The following is a 26,158-nucleotide window of genomic DNA, read 5'->3' as shown; positions in this document are numbered from 1 at the left end:
ATGGCCTATGTTTGCAGTGTATTTATGTTCTTTCACCTCTTTTTTTCTTTCAGGGAAATGATATTGACCCTGAAGCAGTTAAAGGTGAAGTGTTAAAAGTTGGAAATAAGAGCTGTGAGACTATATACTCAGATTCTGAAGCCGTTTTATGCAAGGTCCCCAATGACCTGCTGAGATTGAACAACGAGCTAAATATAGAGGTGGGATTCCTGCATTTCTCTCATGATGTAAATAAAGATGCCAGTGTAATTATGTCACTTGCAGGCTTAAAATAAATCATTAAAGCTCATTTGTGTGTTGGCTTTGGCTCATCAGCTCAGCCTCGATTCTTCGTTGTTATTTTAGAATTATTGAGTTTTTGTTGCACTGTCTCCTTCCCAAGCTTCAGAGGGTGGACCTCAAAAGTCCTCCTAGCCACACTCCCTCTCCATCATGCCCCACTTTTGCCAAAATTTACTGTAACTCTCAGAAGGGATAAGGGCACATCCCAGAGTGCCCCTCCCCCCACCTCTTAGCACCGGGAGGCCAGAGCCAACAAACTGCTGCTCTCCACAGTGACCTCAAATGCATGGACAAAGTAAAATAGGAATTAAACTATTGTATAATAACTTCTTTCATGTTGCACCATACAACTCACACATTTAAAGTGTACAGTTCAGTGGTTTTGGGTATATTACCTTATTAATTTTTTAAATTGTGGCAAAATACATGTATCATAAAATTTGACATTTTAACTATTTTTCAGTGTACAATTCAGTGGCATTAATTACATTCACAATATTGCGCAACCATCACCACTACTTCCACAACTTTTTCATCACCCCAAACAGAAACCCTAGAACCATTAAGCCATACTGTCATATTCCCTCCTCTTCCCCAGCCCCAGGTAACCTCTAATCTATGTTTTGTCTTTATGAATTTGCCTATTCTAAATATTTCATATAAATGGAATCATACAATATTTGTCCATGTGTGTTTGGCTTATTTTACTTAACATGTTTTCACGTTCATACGTGTTCTAGTATGTGTCAGGACTTCATTATTTTTAAGGCTAAGTAGTATTCCATCATATAGATATACCACATTTTGTTTATTGACGAATGAGTGAATTTTAAAGGTTCCTGAAGTCTTCTAAAAAGTTATAAAATGGAGGGGGGGGAGAGTTATGAAATGGGAAAGTACAAAAATATTATAAAATTTGAGGCTGAATCATGCTATCAGAGTTTGAATTCAAAAGGACCATAAATCCTAAAAATCATACCATGTGAAAGCCAGAAGGATCCTCAAAGATTTCTTCTATGTCTCAAAAGTGGAATAAAAATATTTTGCAACTTTATTATTCCACATGATTATTTACCTCTTATGGGAAGTCTTCTCTGCCCTCTACCCAACCCTTCAAGCTAGAGTGACTATCTCATTATTTGTTTCTTACTGATTATTCACACTTCTAAGGTATATTTCATATTGTGATATCACTTATTTATGTGTTTATCTCTCTTTCTGTAATTTAGTTGGTCAAGATCAAAAACTGGTTTTTATTTATCTTTTTATCCCTAATACCTAGTTACAAGTACAATAGCTAAGTATCATATAAATACTTTAGGGATCAGTAACCCCTAATTATTTGAACACTGAAACAGAATTGAGGAATACCTTATTGCTCTGAAGGCAGTAATATCCCTTCTAGAACATTAATAACCAGCTGATACTTTGGGTCCAAGGAGAGTGATTCAACCTGTGTAGTATATTTTGTATTTATCATGGCTAAATTCTGACTTTTCTGTATTTGTCATTTTTAGTGGAAGCAAGCAGTTTCTTCAACCGTCCTTGGAAAAGTAATTGTTCAACCAGATCAGAACTTCACAGGATTGATTGTTGGTGTTATCTCAATATCATTAATACTCTTATTATTACTCGGGCTTTTCCTGTGGCTGAAAAGGAGAAAGCAAATTAAAGGTGCATTTTTTTGTTGTTGTTACTATTTGCTTTAAGAAGTTACCTGAAGTCATTACAGTTTAAAATTGCCATCGATTCATGTGTGTTGTTTTATATGCAATCCACAAACCCATGAGTTCAAGGTCTACTGGGACCCATGATAGCCAAGTCTTTAACAAGCTCTTTCTCTCTCTCTGTTTTAAGATCTGGGCAGTGAATTAGTTCGCTATGATGCAAGAGTACACACTCCTCATTTGGATAGGCTTGTAAGTGCCCGAAGTGTAAGCCCAACTACAGAAATGGTTTCAAATGAATCTGTAGACTACCGAGCTACTTTTCCAGAAGGTATATTTCAGTTTATCATTCTAAGAAATACCTATATATACACCTCGGTGGGTTGTGGCTTTGTTGTTTATTTTTGGTTTTGCCTTTATATTTTTATAAAAATAAAAAAGAAGTATTTACGTCTTCTTTGACCGAAGAAGTATTTAATTTGACACAGAATTATATGGCTCTTATTTTTAAATGGACTCATTTACATATTACGTTAGATCTTTAGAGTCTTTAAGTTTTCTTCTCACAAAAATGTTAATTTTAAAATCCTTTGAGCAAAGGTAAGGTCTTTATCATCTGAGTTCAATGCTAAGAAATTGTGAAGCTCTCTTTAACAACCCAGGAAGAATGAAGATACAAAACTTATATTTGTTTAAAAATAAGTGGGCACTGATACTTTTTTTTTTACCTGTTAATCCTCAAACATTTAAATTATACCTTTAGTATCCCTTTAAAGGATTCTCAGTGAACTGTGAGTACACAGCCTTTTTACCTGCCAACATTCCAGGACTTGAATATATTCTGCGTCTTATCCAATAAAAACCTTCAATTATGCCATTTAAAAAGGAGTGGTTAGCACCATCTGCTTTGCAAAACACTAGGCCTAATAATGGTCAGGTTAACCAGAGAATTTCACATTGTTTTATTTAAAATCTCCTGGTAAAAGCAAAATGTCTGTATTGTATCTGCTTCATTATCTTTAGAAGTTCCAGGACGTGAGTCAAGTACAAGCACTTCCCTGGTTGAATATTTACCATTGGACAAATAAAATGAGTCACAGATGGTTGAGGATACTGGAAAACTAGAAATTGCTCATCAAAACAAGTACAAGAGCAATAAGGCACTTAATATTTTAACTTTTCAACCCTCACTGCCTCTTATTTTTTGAAGCATATGTTTGTTCTATAGAGATACATGTAAATATTGTCTTTGCCCACATGACTCTGTTTGCCTTTGAAAATCCATGCCCTTAACATGAACAAATCAAACCCAGTTTATAGCTTTGAAATTTACATCTATTAGTATTTTATATTCACACTTAATAGCTCTAATCTGAGATCATTATAATTCACAAGTAATTTTTTTAAAGCTAATTTAATCCTTCAACCTTGTTACTGAACAAACCTCTTTCATCATTGCTAAGAAGCTTGAGTTTTATTGTCTTTCCTACATTGAACCTGAACCTTCAAGACATAGAAAAGTAAAATAGACAAAAGAAGGTCAACCAGAGAGGAGAATGAGGGAACACACAGCGAGCATCTAATGAAGAGGCAGCTTCGCAGCTTTCCTCTCTATGTCTGGTGGGAGACAGCCTCCCGATCAGTCTCATGCAGACCCAGAATTCTCTGTGGCATTACAACAGAATTTCACATCAATGGTTTAAATTAGGGTTTGCATGTGTTTGAACTTAGCCTAAGGGCCAGTAGAATTTCTATGCCAGAGGACTTTTTTCCTGTATCTCACCAAGGATTTCCTTCAGTCTCCACACCCTGAGAATTTAGAACTCTGATCTCCACGTGCAAAGGTTTGGAAAGTAAAGGCAAAGGAACTGAGCTCAGAGAGGCTTATTTGCATTTCTTTCCCTTGGGGACATTTTGAAAACCCTGACTCTGGGATTAAAGGAACCGGGCACCCAGCTGGGCTTCTTTCTTCCCGGGCCCATCCAACATTTCAGGTACTCACCTGAGGTTCTACACCCTTCCTTTAAGGATGTATCTGTCTTATTTCCGTCTAGTTACTGTAACTATAAGTGACCCCAAAGCTTTTGTGGAACCAATGTTGAGATTTACTGCTTTAGCCAAATTGATATTAACCAAACTGTCCACTATGGAAAATACTGAAAATGCTTAAACAGGGTTAGGAATAGTCAAAGTACCATCAAATTTCTTTTTATGCCCCTCTCTCAAGCTCTGATTTTCCTGGTCATTTGCAAAAAAGCTGTATTAGTGCCAGCGGGGACCTTCCCAAACCCTCTCACCTCTCCACATGTTATATACTAATATATTTCAACACCCTGCCTAGTTATCTTCATATCAGTTGCAGATATGATCCCCTCTCCTTGACATGTTTGGATTCCCAGTGGAAAGAGCAAAGGAACTGGTGGCTTCTCTGCCCTGTTTCTCACTAAGAAATTTATCTTCAGCTCCACAATTTCTTATGAAAAAGCATCACCTTGCAGTAGAGAACCTTGCCTGAGGCTCTTATAGAGCTTTGGTGGTAAAGATCAACTTAGAAGGAATGCTGATCCCTTTCCATAAGTGCCCTCAACTAAGCAGTGGGGATGGCACACTAACCCAATTCTAGCCTTCTCTGAACAGTGATCCCATTATATCTGCCATCATTACCACACAGGAGAGAATTTACTACTAACGTGAAAAACCTTCAATTCTGAAAATTTAACCATTATATATTTCTAATTTCATTATGCTATACTTTTCCTTGGCCAGGAATCTGTATAGATGTTGAGCAATACTAATTAATTCCATTAATAAACACTAGTCTCTCAAAAGCAAACTACTTTTGCTGCTTCCCAATCTTAAGAATACAGTATATTAAAAAAATAAACCTCCAGCATGGCTTTTTGCTATATATGAAAAGAGAAATGTCTAAGGAAAGAGAGTAAACAAGTTTTCAAAGTTAGTGCTTGGTTTATTTTAAAGAAAATTTATAAACATTTTGTTCCAATTCTTGTATATGTAAGGCAGTATCTTTTCCCGAATTATCATTAATTTTATTAAATCAATTCCTTTGTAAAGGCTCTTTCTAGCCTCATTCAACGACAAAACTACCATTTCTTAAGTTATAAAATCCAGACTTCATTATTAATTTAATTTTTTGCCCTGTTATGCTCTCCCCTAAGTGAAGTTTCGCTTTGTTTTCTAATAATTTTGCTTTATCTTGCAGACCAGTTTCCTAACTCATCTCAGAATGGATCATGCAGACAAGTTCAGTATCCTCTGACAGACCTGTCCCCCATGCTTACCAGTGGGGACTCTGATATATCCAGTCCATTACTGCAAAATACTGTCCACATTGACCTCAGTGCTCTAAATCCAGAGCTGGTCCAGGCAGTCCAGCACGTAGTGATTGGGCCGAGTAGCCTAATTGTGCATTTCAATGAAGTCATAGGAAGAGGTAAGTATTTCCACTCGGCTTTTTGTTAAATACAATTTTCCAGTGAGCATTTTATCTTCTGCTTTTGCAGATTAGGAGCTTAGACAATGGTGAAAGCAACTGACAGAGCAGTGATAACAAGTGCACTTGATTTCTGTTCTGCAGAAATAGGGCCCTACAAATCATATCCATGGGGATTTGCCCCTGTGCAGGGAGGCAATTTGATAATCTCATAAACATATGAAAAATAAATCACATTCTTTACCTTTTTCATAATGGCAACTCTAGTGTCTTGGAAGGTGCAGTTTACTTCTTTATGAAAATCATTAAGTTCCAATATTTTTACTCATATCTACCTCTAGTCTTTCTTTACCCTGAAAACAGCGACTAACTCTGTGAAGTCCTGGTTTATAGCAGGTTGTACACTGCTGGACAGCATCAAAAGATGGAATTTATAGCATTCCCCTGATCTGAAGCAACATATATCATCTCTACAATGCACTCCAATTTCTTTATACAAAGAGGATGGGTATTTGTAATAAGCCAGCCAGAACAGCAATAACAGCTTGCATACACAGTGTTTGAGGAAATATTTAGCAGGAAAAGAAAGCAACCAGAAGCCAGGAAATGAACTGCACTCTTCTCTTTTTTTCTAAAAAGCTTTTGCCGTTGATACTGAATGGCCTCTGATCCCTTTTATTCTATATGTGCTGCAAAAGGTAGCAGGCATCTGCCAGCATGATGCAGAGAAGCTGATGGGACAATTTCCCTTGTATGAACACAAGGCTTTCCCATTTTCCTGTGATAGCATCCACACATTCTTCTATAGCAGATTCCAGATTTTAATCCTTAGCATGTCCCCCTTCCTGGATAGTAGCTACACTATTAACAAACCTGTTTTACATCAGAATAATATATAGTTCTAGTGCTAGCCTATAAATCCCAGACATTGCCCCAGTTTTAGAATTTGTGGCCTCACCAATTATGTCCTAATTCTATACATTGTAAAATTAGAATTTTTAATTTTCATCAGGAAAGGTGCTAAAATGGCAGTTACTTCTCTTAGGAAGTAGTAACCATTAATGATTCTTTAAATATTAAGTATTATTTACTTATATGTTTTTCCCAGTAGAAAATGAGCCCTCAGGAGCATAGGTTTTATTTTATTCATCTTTACATTACAAAAGGGTAAGCTAATGCCTGACACTCACATATTAGGAACTCAGGGAATCTTGGCTGGATGGATGAATTAATTAAAGAGTGACTTACACAGCTATCAGACGTTTGGCACCTCTGGGGAAAATTACTGCCACTGGATGAAAGGCTACCATTGGAAAGTGATGTGGCTAAAGCCAGAGAGAACGAGATGAAATGACTCAGAGTGAATTTGCTTCATTTGGACGGTTGGCTTTCAGTTTCTGCCAACCTGGATTACGTATTAACCGGTGACTAATGGGGGAAATCCTTATTCTATAATGCTAATCTTATTCCTAATGGTAGCATTTTTATTTCAGTTTAGTTTACTGGAATATAGGGAGAGTCTTTTATTACATTTCTTCATGTAATAAAATTTTATTTTCACATTTAAAAGACTTTATCTGATCCTTAAAAATAATAAATTTCTTTTTTTAAAGACTTATTTATTAAGGGGCACCTGGGTGGCTCAGTCGTTAAGCATCTGCCTTCGGCTCAGGGCATGATCCCAGCGTTCTCGGATCGAGCCCCACATCAGGCTCCTCCGCTGGGAGCCTGCTTCTTCTTCTCCCACTCCTCCTGCCTGTGTTCCCTCTCTCGCTGGCTGTCTCTCTCTCTGTCAAATAAATAAATAAAATCTTAAAAAAAAAAAAAAAAGACTTATTTATTTAATTAAGAGAAAGAGCATGCGAGTGCGCACAGTGGGGAGGCGCAGAGGGAGAGAGAGAACCTTAAGCAAATTCTGCGGTCAGCACAGAGCCCAGTGCAGGGCTCAGTCTCATGACCCTGAGATTACGACCTGAGCTGAAACCAAGAGTCGGATGCTTAACCAACTGAGCCACCCAGGCGCCCCCAAAATAATAAATTTATTTTATGAGGCAGGTGTTACTCCCGTGTTCAGTATCCACTGTGGTTGAATATTTGGCTGTATTAGCCTTCAATAACAGTTGCATCACCTAAATTTTCTTACCATGTATTAAATAATCATATTGCTTATATCTTAGGGTGAAATACCTTACATCTACATATTTTACAAACACACACATGGTGGTACTATTAATTAAAAGTATAAGAAACAATGCATTTTTTTGCCATGTAGGAAAAAGAAGGAAATAAAGATCATGAAGGGCCCTGCAAGTGCTCTTGCCTAATTAAAAGTAATGTAACACTAACCAAATTCCCTTTCATGTAGGACATTTTGGGTGCGTATACCATGGGACTTTGCTGGACAATGATGACAAGAAAATTCACTGTGCTGTGAAATCTTTGAATCGTAAGTGATATTTTATTTAACAGTGGAGTACACTTTCATGGTTTACTAACCAATAAATAGTTCACAATAAAATGTTGATTTATACTTTCCCTTGTGGAATAATCAGCTACTGCTGGAATTAGGGATCTAACCCTGAAAATTTGCTTGGTCTAAATTCTTGCTGAAGTATTCCCTCAGAAATGATTTCTCAGAGCCCTCATAAATAAGAGTTTGAAGAAATGATGCTCTTGGATGAACTGAGTGTCATTTAACTGTGTTTGGCTTATAATATTTGTTTTGCAAGTAACATTTATGGAAACTATTGGAAGCATGTTGGCACATACAGTAGTAATGACTCATTTTACCCAAAGGAATTACTATAATTATTTTTTTACCACAACTTTCATTAAAAAGACTTAAAAATAAAATAAGACAAATAGAAAAATATGCTGGCAGAAACTGGAAAATTGTAAGTGTGGCAATATCTATCTCATTTATCTGCATTTTGGGGGGAAATAAGGTAGTCTATGTAAATTAACATCCTAAACAAGTGATACTTACCCCCTTTTAATGCTAGAATTTTTTTTTATTTTAGATGTTATTGAGAAAATATTTGTTAAATGGAAAGTATACTCTGTTTAAGAAACAGGGAATGCTTCCAGATACTAACTAAGATTATTGATGACCTAGAGCCATAATTAAGGCATAGATCTTGCACAACCCAATGTGCGCCTCAGACTAGAGTTTTCCTGGCTCTGCCTTTGCTGACAGGTCTCACACGTCAAGCCAGTGTGCTTGCCTTTTCTACCCATATTGCTACATTTCTGCTTAGAATTTGCAGTAGCCTGAAAAGTATTAACCAACTATATTACAAATTTATATCAGAATTAATAAACTGTTAATGCACAAGTGAAAGGTTTTCTTCCAAGATATGTTATTGCCAGAAGTATTTCAACCTTTTTTATGTAAGTACCCATGCTGAGCAGTGTTCTATATGGTTGATTTTGTTGGAAGTCTGACCACAATGTAATTAAAGGGACAGTTTATTTGAAACCTAACTACAAACTGTAAAGAATTAAGAATGATTGTCAGTAAATCTGCCTCACAAGATGGCACCACTGCTCATTGTACTCAAAGCAATCCTAACAGCGAGAAATCTTTGTCCCTGGTGTGCGTTAATCTCTGTTCCACCCACATAATCTCTGTTCCATCTACATGAGGACTTCCAGGTCTCAGAATGCATTGCATCGTAAAAAAATAAAATAAAATATATCATCACCGATGCTGGTAGTAGTCAGATTAATAAATTAAAGGTCATTAACCTTTAATCAACACTGACTAGTGTCAGACCCTCAGGAGTTCTATCTGGACATGATTAGAAACTCTTATACGAGAATAGTCTACTTAGATACCATGTGACAACAGTTGGTCCTCAAACCCTCCTATTCCAGGAATCAGAAAACTATGGCCCAATGACCTGTTTCATAGGTAATTGTGGCTGCTTTTGCACTCAATGGCAGAATTGAGTATTTGCAACAGAGGCCATATGGCCCACAAAGCCAAAAAATATTTACTATCCAGCCCTTTATAAAAGTTTGCCAACCCCTGCCCTAGACAGTCACTACAGAAATGGACTGGCCTCCTTCCCTTTCCTTTTTCTGTTTTAGACAAACTAACTGCTAGAATTTGGAGATGACTTGAAAGCACATTACAGGGTGACATCATTTACTCAAATGTATTATAAAAAACCACTCTGAGAATGGGGTGTCAGGACAAGATTCAGCCGTGTATTTATTGGTCCATAATGAAGTTAATGTCTCCACTGCTGGATTTCTCAGGAATCACTGACATAGGAGAAGTTTCCCAGTTTCTGACCGAGGGAATCATCATGAAAGATTTTAGTCATCCAAATGTTCTCTCACTCTTGGGAATCTGCCTTCGAAGTGAGGGGTCTCCGCTGGTAGTCCTACCATACATGAAACATGGAGATCTTCGAAATTTCATTAGGAATGAGACTCATGTAAGTATATTACCAAGCTAATTCACTGGTAAACTAGCTGTCAGCCAGCCAGTCTTCCAAAATGTTCCTGTTTTGAACCTTTTTTAAAAAGCAATTATTTAAAGAAGCACCTGTAAAATGTTTGCACCATTCAGATATATAGAGCCTGATTCCATTCACTTGCATCTCAAGATCTCCTATCCTGCTGGAAAGATAGTGGTACCTAGAAGGGTTTCCTGGGGCAGTGATTCTTACCCGTCCTGCAAGCTGCCTTGATCTACCATCCCTCCGATAGGTATATTTAATCATCTTTGAGTGCCTGCCATGTGCCGGAAACAGCAAAGCGCAGAGGCAGAATGAGCTTTAGCCCACATGGAGTTTTACCTCTAGAAGGCATAACGTTGAAGAATTAATTACAAATGAGTCCCTTAGTATTCTTCAAACTTACCACCTACTCTCCTAACTCAGGACCTGTGCATTTGCTCTTCCATCTGCCTTTCCCCAACATAGCCACATATGTCAATTCTCATCAGCTTCAGCTTTTTGCCCTAATGTTTCTCAAATGAGTAAAATCATATGGTATTTATCTTTCTCTAACTTATTTCACTTAGCATAATATACTCTAACTCTATCCATGTAATGCAAATGGCAAGATTTCATTCTTTTAGATGGCTGAGTAATATTCCTCTGTGTGTGTGTGTGTGTGTGTGTGTGTGTGTGTGTGTGTGTGTATACCACTTCTTTATCCATTCACCAGTAGATGGATGTTTGGCTCTCTCCATGATTTGGCTATTGTTGATAGTGCTGCTATAAACATTGGGGTGCATGTGCCCCTTCAAATCAGTATTTTTGTATCTCTTGGATAAATACCTAGTATTGCAATTGCTTGGTCACAGGGTAGTTCTATTTTTAACTTTTTGTTAAAAAAGGGATCTCCATACTGTTTTTCAGAATGGCTGCAGCAGTTTGCATTCCCCCCAACAGTGTAAGAGGTTCCCCTTTCTCCGCATCCTCACCAACATCTGTTGTTTCCAGTATTATTAATTTTAGCTGTTCCAACAGGTGTGAGGTGGGATCTCAGTGTAGTTTTGATTTGTGTTTCCCTGATGATGAGTGATGTTGAGCAGAGCATATTCTCATATGTCTGTTAGCCATTTGTATGTCTTCTCTGGAAAAAAAATGTCTATTCATGGCTTCTGCCCATTTCTTAACTGGATTAGTTATTTTTGAGATGTTGAGTTTGGTAAGTTCTTTATAGATTTTGGATACTAGCCCTGTATCCGATATGTCATTTGCAAATATCTTCCCCCATTCCGTTGGTTGCCTTTTAGTTTTGTTGATTGATTCCTTTGCTGTGCAGAAGCTTTTTATCTTGATGAAGTCCCAGTAGTTCATTTTTGCTTTTGTTTCCCTTGCCTCCAGAGACTTATCAGTAAGAAGCTGCTCCAGCCAAAGTCAAAGAGGTTGCTGCCTATGTTCTCATCTAGGATTTTGATGGTTTCCTGTCTCATATTTAGGCATTTCATCCATTTTGAATTTATTTTTGTGTATGCTATAAGAAAGTGGTCCAGTTTCATCTTCTGCATGTAGCTGTCCAGTTTTCCCAGCACCGTTTGTTGGAGACTGTCTTTTTTCCATTGGGTATTCTTTCCTGCTTCGTCGGAGATTGGTTGACCGTATAGCTGTGGGTCCGTTTCTGAGTTTTCTATTCTGTCCCATTGACCCATGTGTCTGTTTTTGTGCCAGTGCCATACTGTCTTGATGACTACAGCTTTGTAATACGGCTTGAAATCCAGAATCATGATGCCTTCTGCTTTGCTTTTCTTTTTCAAAATTGCTTTGGCAATTTGGGGTCTTTTGTGGTTCCATACAAATTTTAGGTTAACCATGTATTTCTAATGCTCTGACTTCTGGTTCTTTGCTGACCTTGGAGGGACTGCCCTTCCCAGAACTAGCGAATTCCCAGAGATAGTAAACAACTTAACCTCTTTCTTTCACAAGCAAACCAACCAATTCAGAGCCTGTACCCCAATCACCTCCTTTAAAGAATTCTCACACTCTGAGACACTATCCACCTGCTGTAATCACTTCAGGGCCAGGTACCAGACAACTGCAGATAGTCCCTGCACCCCAGAACCTCCTGAAATTATTCAAACTAGCCAATCCTACATCTGCTTACCCTGCCTCAGAAACCACAAAACAAGCTCTTGCCTATGTTTTCCCCTTGCTCCCTCTCCCTCCTAGACCAACCCTGGTGCTTCCCTGTGTGGCCTTGCCTGGCATGACATGCCCCCTCCCCTTGGGAATTGTGAGTAACTAGCTATTTTTCAATGGCAGTGGCCTTCCATCTGTTGGCGCCACCATACTAGAATAATTTTAAAATACTTCCATTTCCCCATCTGGAAAATGGAATCCACCCTACAGAAGTGTGTGAGGATTAGCCAGAATTCACAAAAGCATCTAGCCTGGTGCTTTGCAAATAATAAATACCTAATAAATGATTGCTGTCATCAACAAGGCACAAGTTACTGTTTGAAGCAAGATAATTCTTATAAACATTTCAGAATTCTGAGATCATAGCTAGATCATTGGATGCTTAGCTTAATGCATTTTCAATTCTCTTTGATTGCAGAACCCAACTGTAAAAGATCTTATTGGCTTTGGTCTTCAAGTAGCCAAAGGCATGAAATATCTTGCAAGCAAAAAGTTTGTCCACAGAGACTTGGCTGCAAGAAACTGTATGTAAGTATAAGAATCTCTGTGCCCACAGTCCAAATTAAGTGACAAAGAGGAATCTGTTTCTCGCTGTTGAAGACTAGTGAGGATGTTTTCTCTTCTTATGCAAAAGTCCTTTATTTCCTTTACGGTTTTAAATCGATCTGTAAGCACTGGGGAGGTAGGCGGGACTTTCAGGCTTTATCAAATGGAGAGTTTTAAAGAGATTCTCCAGAGGGGGTCTTAAACAGCTGTTGTGTGCTTTTGCGTTTCTTTTCGCTTCCCACCAGTAGCCCCCAATGTTGTGGTTTCACACTGCATTAGTGTTTGGGAGGGAGAATTTGATCTTCAGCATTTTACAGTGAAAAGGAGAGGGCTGGTAACACAAATACCAACATATTGCAACTTCCTAAGACTGGATTTGAAGTCAGCCTGCAGAAGCCCTACCAAAAATGGTATTTGGGAATGAATATACAAAGAGCTTTATTTGTGTCTGGCTGCCTGGGCTGTATAATTCAACAGTCAACAGTTTGTAATGGATTCAGTGCTTTCCTCACATAGCACTGATTCATGACTTATGGTATGTGTGAATGAGAGAGCTGTGCTATTAATTTCCTACCTTGGTTTTGGTCAATGTAACAACATAAAAGCCAGCTTAAACAAAGGATACTTAGCCTCAGATAGCGGAAATTGATTTTTGTTAAGCCTTGCTGTTTTTGTTAGAGGCTTTACTGTACATCCTATTTCTCTGTTACCTCACTGGTGGGAAAAATGAGTTTTATGTAATAACCTATCCCATTTGAGAAAGAAAAGGTAGAATAACAGTCCTCTGTCATAGCTCCCTGCTAAAGCTGAGTATTACTAGTAAAATAACAATTGGAGACCTGTGATTGCTTGGGGTAGTCAGTTGGCATACTCGACTTAGCAACAAAGGAAAGCTGGGAGGGGAAACAACCTTATTACCATTAAAGCAAAAGGGATTTTCTTATGCCACATCATTCATTGATCTCTTTCCTTGGCCTGTTGAATCTATAATATATGTCGAGCATTTTTATTCAAGAATTCCATTGTAATTTAGCGTTAGTCAGTAGAGGCCAGATGAAGCCCACTCTGCGGAAGTTATGGATTTCAAATACGAAGTCCTTGTTCTGAGTTACAGATACTCAGCATCACTGTAAAGTATTCTGTCTCAGCCACCAGTAATAATTTTTGTTCTTTCCATAGGCTGGATGAAAAATTCACTGTCAAGGTTGCTGATTTTGGTCTTGCCAGAGACATGTATGATAAAGAATACTATAGTGTACACAACAAAACAGGTGCCAAGCTGCCCGTGAAGTGGATGGCTTTAGAAAGTCTGCAAACTCAGAAGTTTACCACCAAGTCAGATGTGGTAATGTACTGATCATCCCTGACCTTCTCCTCTTCTACTTTCTTACCCAACATTCTTAGTAGTTTTATGGCTATTTAATTTTTTCAAAAAAGGAAACCTTCAACACCAATAATTTCAGTTCTTCATAAGTATAAATGACCTTGATTTTCTAACCCATACCTTGTTTTCATAAATTCATTCAAAATGAATGTTATCAAAAACATTTGTCTGGCAGGGCACCATGCTAGGTCCTTAGGAAGCCCCAGGCTGAACCAGGCCTGAACTCTGTCCTTCAGCAACTTTGGCTCAGCAGAGAAGAGAAGGCATGTCTATCAATAATGGTCACACAGAGCAGACTGGAATTAGTCCAGCCACTCATCGCTCAAAGGCAGCTGAATTCCGCCTTGAGAAATCTGAAAGCTGTACCTGAGACAAGCCTAGCAGTGAGGGCATTATCCCTGCACTCAGCTAGAAACGTCCTTCTTGGTGCCTGGCTGGCTCAGTCGGTAGAGCATGTGACTCTTAATCTCAGGGTTGGGTGGTGAGTTCAAGCCTCATGTTGGGCATGAAGCCTGCTTTAAAAAAAAACAAAAATCTAGAAATGTGCCTTTCTTGGGGCAACTGGGTGGTTCAGTCATTAAGCGTCTGCCTTCGGCTCAGGGCATGATCCCGGCATTCTGGGATCAAGCCCCGCATCAGGGTTCTCCGCTGGGAGCCTGCTTTTTCCTCTCCCATTCTCCCTGCTTGTGTTCCCTCTCTCGCTGGCGGCTGTCTCTCTCTGTCAAATAAATAAGTTAAATCTTTAAGAAAAAAAAAGAAAAGAAAAAGAAAGAAAGAAATGTGCCCTTCTTTATCTACAAAGGTCATCCTCTCCTAGAACAAGCTTCAAAAAGGTGTGCACTGAGTCCTGAGTGTAGGAGAGACCCTCACCTGGGCAGCCAGATTCCTTACTTCCCTTCTACCTGGTGGAGGAGGTGGTGCTTGGTATAGGCCTTAAAGGAGGATAGAGTGGGCAGTGAAATGAATACCAGTCCAGGTGAGGCAAAGGGGCAGGAACGTATGCATCTTTAAAGTTCTAAGGAAACAGTAAGCAGTGGGTTATTTGGCAAAAATAGAAGGCACAGAGGGAAGTTCTGAGGATAAACTGGGAAAACCATATTCATACTAGGTCATAGAGGTTCTTGGAAAGCAAACTAGGGAGTCTGGAATTCCTTCTCTGGCCATGTAGAAACATTAAAATGTAATCAGATAACACTACAGTCTTTCTTTATTCTGTAAGGTGTTGTGAGAGGAGTAGATGCAGGAAGATGAGCTTTGAGGTAGAACTTGAAATAATACAGAAACTGTAAAAGAGATGGAAGGAAAGGCATCTCAGAGGTAATAACAACAATATTTAACAAGAAGTTGATAAAAGTCAAAGATGACCAAAGTTATATGCTAGTGTAATAACACATATGTGAAGCAAAGGAGTAAAAGTTGTTTGAGGAGGAGAAATACCAGTTGAGGCTTGAACATACTGAGTTTGACTTGGGGGTAAGACATCCAGGCAGAAAGGCCCATCAGGCATTTGAAAATGTGGATCTGAAGCTTGTACAACCTCGTTAGTTATCTTATTCAACTCGGGCTGCCATAAGAAAATACCACAGACTGGGTGGCTTAAACAATAGACATTTATTTCTCACAGTTCTAGAGGCTGGAAGTGTGAGATCAGGGTGCCGTATGGTCGGGTTCTGGCGAGAGCTCTCTTTCTGGCTTGCACCGTGTCCTCATGCAGGAGAAAGAGCAAGAGTAAGCTCCCGGGTGTCTCCTCTCATGAGGGCACCAGTGCCATCAGGACAGCTCCACCTTCATCTAAGTTAATTACCTCCCAGAGGCCCCACCTCCTAATACCACCACACTAGGAATTAGAATTTCAACATATGAATGGGGATAGAGGGTCCACAGTTCAGTCTATAGCAGAGGTCAAGACTCTAAAAAATAGACTTTTTAGAGTCCAAAAACAATTACTCAGGAGAACCTACACATAGGAAATGAGGGAGAAAAGCAGAGAGGTAGGAGACCTACTAGAAGAGGCTGTCATGAGAGCCAGAGGAAGAAAAAGTTTCAGGAAGAAATGGGGTATGGTCATCAGGGTCCACTGCTACACAGCATACAAAAACAGTGTTGAAAGCTGAGTGATTTGAATGATTTGGAGGTCTAGAGTGGGCTGAGGAGCCTGGGTGTTGAATGGGAGAGAGAGTACTCACTCTATTTGCACATTGTAAGTACAGAGGACCGTGATGTGTAGAGGTAGAGAAACATGAATTTTCAGTCCTTGAAAATAACAACTGAAAAGGAAAAAAAATGTAAACTGGCGATATCAGCAAACAAGGTAGACAAAAAATAATATTAATGGAGGGCATAGACTTCAAAAGAGAAAGGGTTGGCAGCTATTCAGAGATGACGGGACAGAGATCTGAGTGTGGCATTGGGAAGCGAGAAGTCATCTACCCTCCTCCCTGTGAGTCAGCAGGTTTCAAAGACACTGTGGTCTTCGAGTGAAAGCAGAGTTTCAGTTCCTGAGGAAGTAGGGGAGACATTAAAGACGAGGTTGAGAGTGACTAGGAGTTTGTTTTTAATAAATGTGTTACAGAACATGGTGGAGGGATGGGACTTTGGGGTGAATAAGATTAATAAGAGGATGTAATAGTACATGCTAGAGCATAATGCCTGGGATTTTGATCCTGAAAGAAATGAAAGAAATGAGTGCTATAAAGGTAGGCTGGGAACATGTTAGTGATGATGGCAGGTGAAGGCATAAGGTAGGGAGAATTAACCTGTCCTCAAAGACCATATATTCCATCCAGATTGTTAGTCTGCCATTAAGAACCAGACCAACTCTTACAACTCAATAAGACAAAGTAACTCAATTTTTTCAAATAGACAAAAGATGTGAATAGACCTTTTACCAAAGAGATGTGTGAATAGCTAGCAATAAGCACATGGGAACATATGTCCACACAAAGACTTGTACAGAAATGTTCACAGTAGTATTATTCATAATAGGAAAAAAACCAGGAGCAATCCTAATGTCCATCAACTGGTGAATGGATAAGCAAAACATTTCCATACAATGGAATAATAGCATTCAGCACTATAAAGGAATTGCTTGCTAATGCCTGCTGCAACATGGATAAACCTCAAAAATATTAGGTCCAGCAGAAGAAGACAGACTCAAAAGATTGTATAGTGAATGATTCAATTTATATGAAATTTCTAGAAAAAGGCAAAGCTAGAGACACAAAATATAGATCAGTGGTTGCCTGTGACTGAGGGCAGAAGCAAAGATTGACTACAGAGAGGCATGGGGAAATTTCTGGGGTGTTGGAAGTGATCTGAAAACTGAATTGTTAGGGGCGCCTGGGTGGCTCAGTCGTTAAGCGTCTGCCTTCAGCTCAGATCATGATCCCAGCATTCTGGGATCGAGCCCCGCATCGGGCTCCCTGCTAAGCGGGAAGCCTGCTTCTCCCTCTCCCACTCCCCCTGCTTGTGTTCCCTCTCTCGCTGCCTTTCTCTCTGTCAAATAAATAAATAATCTTAAATAAAAAAATAAATAAAAATAAAAAAATAAAAAACTGAATTGTGGGGCTGCTTTGCTGGCTCTGTCAGTTAAGCAGCCAACTCTTGATTTCCACTCAGGTCATGATCTCAGGGTCATGAGATCCAGCCCTGCCTCTGGATCCATGCTCAGCGGGGAGCCTGTTTGAGGTTCTCTCCCTCTCCCTCTGCCCCTCCCCCTGCTTGTGTGGTCTCTCTCGCTCTCTCAAATAAATAAATAAACCTTTTTAAAAAAGTGAATTGTGACTATCCCTGCACAAATACACTAAATATCACTGACTCACCTAAAAAATGTCGAGTTTTATGATACATAAATTATCTCAGCAAAGCTTTTAAAACAAAACAAAGCAAAGAACCTGATGAATCTTGAACGTGCAAGGCAAGAGTTGGGATTCTGAGCTTTTTGACAACCCCACACACACATTACACACAGCACGGAAGCCAACACTTCTCAGACAGCAACTGTCACTCAGATACTTGACTAGAAATTTACGTAGGCTTCTGTAGATACGAAGTGCTATGTCTCTCTCCCTCTTGCTGAAAGATACTGTGTTGTGCTACATAAAGGGTGAACATGCTCAAATCTGGCTGTCTCCATTCCTTGCTCACCTTAGCTGTGTCCCTTTCTATCGCTTTTTATGGCTTTTAATGGCCTTTCCTGTCTAATAACTGCTTTGATCTTCACCTTTGATAAAGTTAGGCAGAGATTCTTCAGATGAGCTCACTGCTGGTGCTCAGATATTCAGAAGAGCTGGGCCATGCACACAGAGCTCTCCTGTCTAGGAACTAAATCTGACTTCTTTCCATCATTCCTAATGCACAGGCATTGTGAACCTACCTCTCCCTCTCTTTCTCCCTCCCCTTCTCGCTTTCTCTTTCTCTCTCTCTCCCCTTCTCTTCCCTTCCTCCCTCCCTTCCTCTTTTCCTCTTTCTCCTCCTCTTCCTTTTTTCTCTCCCTCCCGCTTGCTACCCTCACCCCCAGCCGCTCTCTTCTAGGTTAGCCTCATTCTCCTCCTTCACTGCCCCTGTCCCCACTATCTTCTCAGTCCTAAGCTGTTCCAGGGAATTTGGAATGTAGGCAGTACTGTGCTTTTCCTGGAAGCTGCGTCCCTCTCACCACTCCTGTCCCCTAAGTCCTCCAACCCTCCTCTGATTCCTAGCCATTGCCCAAGTCCTATAATTCCTCAGAAATTTACCCAACTCTGACCCCATTTTTGTGAATTTGCCTCTAGACCAACCTATAGCCTCAGCTTGGGTTAGGAGACCTAATCACAGACAAGTACTCAGCCTCTCAAAACATTGGCTTCCTAATCCTTAAAGCATCTACAAAACCAATTACATTACAGGGTTGTTATAAGGATTAAATGAAATAATCTTTTTTTAAAGGACATGAGGGCCGTTCCTGGCTTATTGTATGATATATGCTCTTTCCCACCACCCTAATTTGGGAGTTCAGTCTCATTGGGCTCCGTGTTGCCCAGATGCAGTAGCGCCTCTCACCTACTCCTGTTCAGAAACCACCTCCCGCCCCAGCTGGTCTCCGTATGTGAATCCGCTTCTCCTATTTGTCTAAAGCATAGCGTTTACAGGTGCATCCCCTGGAGTTCAACTGCATGTCTCATCCATTTCAGCTTAACCCACTTTCAACTCTCACAAACCCCCACAGCATGGTGTCATTTCAACCTTATCTATCCCTTGCCCCCCCCCATCTACTCCACACATCAAGCAGAGTGACCTATTGTTCTTATATGGTTCAAAAAAACACACAAGTACTCTCACCGCTGGGCCCATTCCCTCCATCCAGAATACTCTTCTTGCCCTCACATTCTGTGTACCTGGAAAACAAATGCTCCCTGTTCTTCAAAATCTGCTTTACTGTCGCTTTCTTCCTGAAGCCTTTCTCAGGACCCCACTATTATCTCTTCTACTTTTCACAGCATTTGTACCTCTTTTCTATTACTGCTCTATATTATTTATTCTGTCTTACTATTCTGTGTGACAGTGGGTTGTGTAATCCTCTTAATTCTGTTAAATCAACCTTAGGCCCATCTAGTAACTTGGACAGTCACCTAATTGTGCACCAAGTGTCGGTAGATAACTTGTCAAATTGATTTAAACTTTAATGCAAATTCTGGAACTTAAAGGTTAACACAATGAAGTTGTCTATGAGTTGTGACTCATAAGATACTCAGTCTTTGGAAACGTCAATTTTGAGAAGCTGCGGGGGACAGCAAAGTTATCTAGCTCCCACCTGGGAAAGAGTGTTTTCTCTATTTAGATCAAGGCAGTCAGTGGCCTTAAAGGGTCCCTGCGCTTGGGCAAAGGGAAAGCGCCATTAATGGACATTTGTCTTAGCAACTATAGTATCTGCCTAGTTTCTTTTGGACTGTAGCAGTGTTAAGTTGGACATGCTTTATTTTCCTGGCTGAGTGCTGCAAGCTGCACCTGCTTCTCAATGTTCTATTTTCCTGCTCTGCCTGTATGGTCTGTGTTCTGCTTTCCCTCCAAACATCTTTTTTTTTCAGGGCCTCATTTCAACCCCCATGTGCTTCTTAGTCTGTGAGTGGCCTAGATGCGTTGCTAAGGAAAAGCTGATTTCCAGGGTCTTTGGCCAGCAGTGACCCGCACATGCCGAATTACTCTCTTTGTGTCATCTCACCTTGGCACACATCCAGGGGAAGATAATATGTATGACCTAGTGTATTCCGAGTAGCTTTAAATCAAGAAATTGTATATTTAGTGTAGTTTAGTAGACTAAGTAAGACCCAAGAGTCAAGAACTCTTAAATGTTTATACCCCTGTGAAATCAGATTTATTGGAGGAATTTCTAGCAGGTCACTTAACCTCTCTGTATCCCTACAATATTCCTACAAAGTACTGATACAGCTGTTTTATATCAATCTTGTACTTCAGCATTTTTAAATTACATTTATTTTATTGAAATTAGTTTTCAATAGAGAACCTTCTTGCCTAGCAGTTTTATCACTTCTGATTTTTAATATGGATTTCTACTTACATGGACTTAGAGTTTGCCTTTTAACATTAACAGTTATACGTGGTTACATTTCTTTTTTGTTTCTTTGTTTTTTTGTTTATGGTTACATTTCTTAAAGAGTATTTACATTCATTTGGAAATCCAATGAATTTAAATCTTGGAAAGTTTCCTTTATATTCTTTTGTGAATAACAAAAAATTGTGGTGAAACTATTGGAAAAGAGAAAGATAGAAAATATGTTAATATTTTAACCCTATAAGAACCTGGAAACCGTACTGTACTAACTGTAGATGAAATCATAATCATCGTGTGGACTTCAGATATTCTTTTTAAAAACTTTACATTTATTTATAATCTAAAATTTATCCAATTCTGGTATAATCATAAAATGTATAGGGGTGCCTGGGTGGCTCAGTTGTTAAGCATCTGCCTTTGGCTCAGGCCGTGATCCCGGAGTCCTGGGATCGAGCCCCGCATCGGGCTCCTCCACTGGGAGCCTGCTTCTTCCTCTCCCACTCCCCCTGCTTGTGTTCCCTCTGTCACTGCCTGTCTCTCTCTCTCTGTGTCAAATAAATAAAATCTTTTTTTAAAAAATCATAAAATGTATAGCTTACTAATTACCTTTAAGGAAATTTTTGCCCGAACAAGCAATAGTATTGAATATGCTAAGCCAAATTTAGTTATCAAGACCTACTGATCACCTTTCATGTTCATACGGTCACAGTCCTCACCTGGATTCTCCCTTCCATTGTTTGACTAGTGGTCCTTTGGTGTGCTCCTCTGGGAACTGATGACAAGAGGAGCACCACCTTATCCTGACGTCAACACCTTTGATATAACAGTTTACTTGTTGCAAGGCAGAAGGCTCCTACAACCCGAATACTGCCCAGATCCCTTGTAAGTAGAAATTTCGACAGAATCTTCTGTCATTACTGTATTCTTTACTTTTACTGAAATGCTTGCCTTCACGAAGTCTCTCATGGCATTTCTTCCTTTTTGAAATAGATATGAAGTGATGCTCAAATGCTGGCACCCTAAAGCTGAACTGCGCCCATCTTTTTCTGAACTGGTCTCCAGGATATCAGCAATATTCTCTACTTTTATTGGGGAGCACTATGTCCATGTGAACGCTACTTATGTGAATGTCAAATGTGTGGCTCCATACCCTTCTCTGCTGTCATCACAAGATAACATTGACGGCGAGGGGGACACATGACGGATGGATACCTCACCAGCCCCCTTCTGAGAAACATCATAGAACTTTCCAAACAATAGTCTACACTTGTTCAATTTTTTTTTCACTGCCTGGCCATTGAAAGGGCACCAGATATTTTTTGCTTTTGCCAAGATTGCACTATTATAGGACTTTATATTGCTATTTAAAATGAGTGGAGTCTAAGGAATTTCTCAGCTGACAGAGCATCAGAGCCAGAAGCTTTGTCCCATAGGCCAGTGACCAACAGCAATCCCACAGCTGTGATGACGCTCCTGTGCCTTCAGGCCAAAACCTGGATTCTAGGTTGAAATGTTTAAAAATCAGGATCCTACAGGATTTCATATGAGGAACGGAGGCAATGAATTTTGAGGGCTTCTTGATCACAGAAAATTCAGAAGAAATCTTAAAGTCCGGGACAGATGTGGCTCCAGTACCAAGCCACTCATTTAGAATGAAAGTGTTTCAAAGAACTTTCATGTGTTGTATGGTCACTAACATTTTTTATTACTGATATTGTCATTTGCCCATTAGGCAAACATTCCCTTTTAAATTTTTGTACCACATTCCTTTTAATGGAAAAATATCCATAGACAATGCAGTGAACATTTCAAAATGGCAGGACATGAAATGTGCTTATAAATTAATAGGGAATTTACATATTGTACATAGATGACATTAAGAAGGTTCTCATAAAATAGCTTAGTCACAATGAAATATTTAGTTGTCATTTAGAAATCAACTGAGAATTATACTGTTCTAATGATTGTGGACATTTAGACGGTTTGTCTGTATTTTTTTTTTTTATGACAACTCTGAAAATAAAATAAGTGATTTGTGGTAAGTGTTTTTTAAAGGTAACTCAGCATGTTGTTAAAGCAGAATACATCTGACTAAAAGGTTCATTGGTTCCTATCATGGCTCATGTAGGGCAAAGAAAGGATCGATGGACTGGAAATACTAGCCTCTTTCTCAGGTGGCAGCTTCCCACCCCACAAACAATTGGAGGTAATAAAACTTTCTGGGAGTCCAGTTTTTCATTTGGACATGCTTTGTGTGAAGCAAAACATATTTTAAGGGGAAATAAAAGCAATTGAGAGTTCTGGCCATTTCACCTGGATGAACAGCTCTTCTGGGCAGGACTTTTGTAATGTTTTGTTCCAAGGGATTTTGTGCTTACTACTGTATAGTGCATGTGGCACAGGATACTCTGTTTTTGTCAATGTACACATTTAAAGTATTATATTTTTATAAAAATGTTTATTTTTAATGATATAAGAAAACTTTTGTTAGGCCACAAAAATACTGCACTGTGAACATTTCAGAAAAGGTATGTCAGACTTGGATTAGTAAAAGCATAGTTCTCAATGGCTGTAAATAGTGATAAGGAAATGTACTGATTGCCAGTACACCCCACCCTCATTACATCACCAGGACTTGAAGCCAAGGGTTAACACAGCAAGCTCTAAAGAGGGTGTGTTACACGGAAGCCCAATAGTAGAGCTGGGCTGATGTTGCAAGAGAGTGATAACAACCTAAACTCTTTGACAGTGGTGGAATTTACCAGAAGACACAAGGAAATGTACGGTAGAGATATATTCCAATTTAAATGCTGTGTCAGAAGAGTAAAGAGTCATACTAATGCACAAATATTGCAAATGGTGGGTAACAAAAAAAAAAAAAATCTTCAGAAACAAATGTCTCTACTACTATCCAGAGGATACATCAAGAGCAGAAAGAGCATGTGGAAACAACCCATCAACAAGACTACACACCTGTATATATGCTTGAGAAAGCTGCAATGTGAAAATCATGTTTGCTATTTATAAACATGTTCTTAGGTTAATGTGTTTGGGCAGATTGTGAGAATAAGTGGTTCTTCTAAGAGTTAGATACTTGTCGTTGCTTATACCTGCGGTTGAGCAGAATGGTACTTTGTATGTTAATAGTTGTTGTTTTGATAAATCATACCATTAAAATAATGTATCATCTTGTTACTGAGAGTCGGTTATTGTTAGTCATGCTTGATTACCTATTCCATTTACATAATGACAGAGGAAGTCTAAGATTGATTTCATCTGGCTGCATCAAGATCATCCATATATGAGAACCTGGGTTGATTCCTGGGCAGCTTAAAGGAATTTGCATCCTTGAATCTCAGGTAGTCTCTGTCTAAGAGTGGTTTGCCCCGAGTTGCCAAATTACTCACATTTCTCTATGTTTCAACTGCTAGAGCACCTATCTCCTCCTTTAGCATGATGCTCTTCTCCAACAAGGTGCAGCCTTGGACCAGAAGCCATGACAATAAAGCTGAAAACCCATAGTTGGCAGAGAGATATCTTGTTGGGTGTTGGAAGAGAGAGGCCTTCTTACCCCCTTAAAACTACTCTTTCTATCTACAAAGTTTCCCACCATTCAGGGGCCCCCAGCTGCTAGAGAACATAACTTCAGGTTATCTCCATGAATATTCTTGGAATGGTAAGGGAATTCAGAGGTGATATTTCAGTCATCTAAAAATCATGTGGCACTTTGGAGCAATCTGATTTCAAAAAAGACCCAAAATTAAATCGGTGCCTGCAAAATACAGTGGGGGCTGATCCTTAATGAGAGAGAATTCATTTCTTGTACACAGCCAAACTCACTCCCAGCCAAGAAATGCACCTCTATAAGAAATTCAGTCAGACTCCATTCCCTGAAGGGCAAGAACCTGTCATCTCTATATTCCTAGTATCTGGCACTTAGTAGATTCTGAAATAATTGCTGACCTGAAACCAAATTTTCCTATCCTTAATCACCTTAAACCACCACAGATGCAGTTCTTACCTATGCAGCTTGCATGATATTTGGTGAACAATGACATGGGGACGGGAGGACCTTTGTCGGGAGAGAGGGATGAAAGGATATTCCTTTACAAAATTTTGCTTGATGCTCTGAATTTTTTTTTTTAAGTAGGCTCCATGCCCAGTGGGGAGCCTAACACAGGGCTTGAATTCACGACCCCGAGATCAAGACCTGAGCTGAAATCAAGAGTCGAACACCCAACTGACTGAGCCACCCTGATGCTCTGAATTTTTAATTACACTATTTTTCACTTCACAGTGTAGGCATCGATTATATTTTTGCTCTTTCTGACCTACACAGCATCCTTAAAGAAATAGGGGAAGGAATATACAACCTAGAAAAGCACATCGAATGTTTGCAGATGTCTTACATCATAACCTACCCAATTTGGTTCAAGAAACAAGTTAGCATTATATAAAAGAAACTGATCATATTTCATTTAATTCAACTAATATTTATTGAGCAGCTACAAATGTCAAGCACATATACTAGGTAATGGTGATTTAAGAATACAGTCCCTCCCACCCCAAGGAATTTAATGGAAGAGACAAACAAAATGACACAATTAATGCCTAGTTTAACTATGCATTTCTTAGATCTGTAAACTATCTTGAAGAAGCATCACAGTTTATAAGTGGAAGTTTGTATCTTTGGACCTCCTTCACCCATTTCTCCCAATCCTATCTCCCACCTCTGGCTACCATGAATCTATTCTCCAAATCTATGAGCTTGGTTTTTTTTGTTCTTTTGTTTTTGTGACTTTTTTTATTTTTAGAGATGCCACATACAAGCGAGATCATATGGTATTTGTCCTCTATCTGACTTACTTCTCTTAGTATAATACCCTTAAGGTCCATCCATGTTGTGGCAAGTGGCAAGATTTGCTTTTTTTGTGGCTGAATAATAGTCCATTGTATCTATACCACATTTTCTTTATCCATTCATCCATCAGTGGGCACTTAGGTGGTTTCTATATCTTGGCTTTTGTGTATAATACTGCAATGAACATGCATATATCTCTTTTGAGTACTGGGGTTTTTTCCCCTTTCCCCTTTCCCTTTTTCCCTTCCCTTTCCTTTCACCCAGAAGTGAAGTTACTGAATCAAATGGTAGTTCTATTTTCAATTTTTTTAAGAACTTCCATACTGTTTTCCAATTTACATTCCCACCAGCAATGCACAAGGGTTCCCTTTTCTCCATGTCCTTATCAACACCTGTTATTCTTGTCTTTTTGATAATAGCTCTTCTAACATGTGTAAGGTGATATCTCGTTATGGTTTTGATTTGTGTCTCCCTGATTATTAGTGATGTTGAGCATCTTTTCATGTGTCTTGTTGGCCATCTATGTATCTTTGGAAAAATGTCTATTCAGATCCCCTGCCCATTTTTTAGTCTTTTTTTTTTTTTTTTTTTGCTGTTGAATGGTTGAATTCATTATATATTTTGCATATTAACCCCTTATCAGATACATGATTTGCAAATATTTTCCCCCTTTCCATAGCTTGCCCTTTTTTTTGTTGGTGGCTTCCTTTGCTGTGCAGAAGCTATGTATTTATTTATTCTCTCATGTATTTATTTGCTTATTTTTGAAAGAGAGAAAG

At 39.1% G+C, this 26,158-nt stretch overlaps 1 protein-coding gene across 1 annotated transcript in view; it reads left to right on the top strand.

Moving 5' to 3' along the window:
- The window catches only part of MET (MET proto-oncogene, receptor tyrosine kinase), an 81,101-nt gene extending 57,391 nt beyond the window's left edge, over positions 1-23,710 (top strand). The window contains exons 11-20 of the mRNA XM_008705785.2: positions 54-200; positions 1,800-1,956; positions 2,140-2,280; positions 5,173-5,403; positions 7,769-7,849; positions 9,667-9,848; positions 12,460-12,569; positions 13,767-13,932; positions 21,264-21,400; positions 21,509-23,710. Of these exons, the coding sequence (XP_008704007.1) occupies positions 54-200; positions 1,800-1,956; positions 2,140-2,280; positions 5,173-5,403; positions 7,769-7,849; positions 9,667-9,848; positions 12,460-12,569; positions 13,767-13,932; positions 21,264-21,400; positions 21,509-21,719 (1,563 nt within the window). The 3' untranslated portion in view covers positions 21,720-23,710. The remainder of the gene's footprint in view (positions 1-53; positions 201-1,799; positions 1,957-2,139; positions 2,281-5,172; positions 5,404-7,768; positions 7,850-9,666; positions 9,849-12,459; positions 12,570-13,766; positions 13,933-21,263; positions 21,401-21,508) is intronic.
- The last annotated feature ends 2,448 nt before the right edge of the window (positions 23,711-26,158 follow it).

The sequence above is a fragment of the Ursus maritimus genome, unplaced genomic scaffold, assembly GCF_017311325.1.
Source record: "Ursus maritimus isolate PB19 unplaced genomic scaffold, ASM1731132v1 scaffold_3, whole genome shotgun sequence".
NCBI classification, from domain to species: Eukaryota; Metazoa; Chordata; class Mammalia; order Carnivora; family Ursidae; genus Ursus; species Ursus maritimus.
Note: the sequence above shows the minus strand (reverse complement) of the source record. Positions and strands in the feature narration are given on the sequence as shown.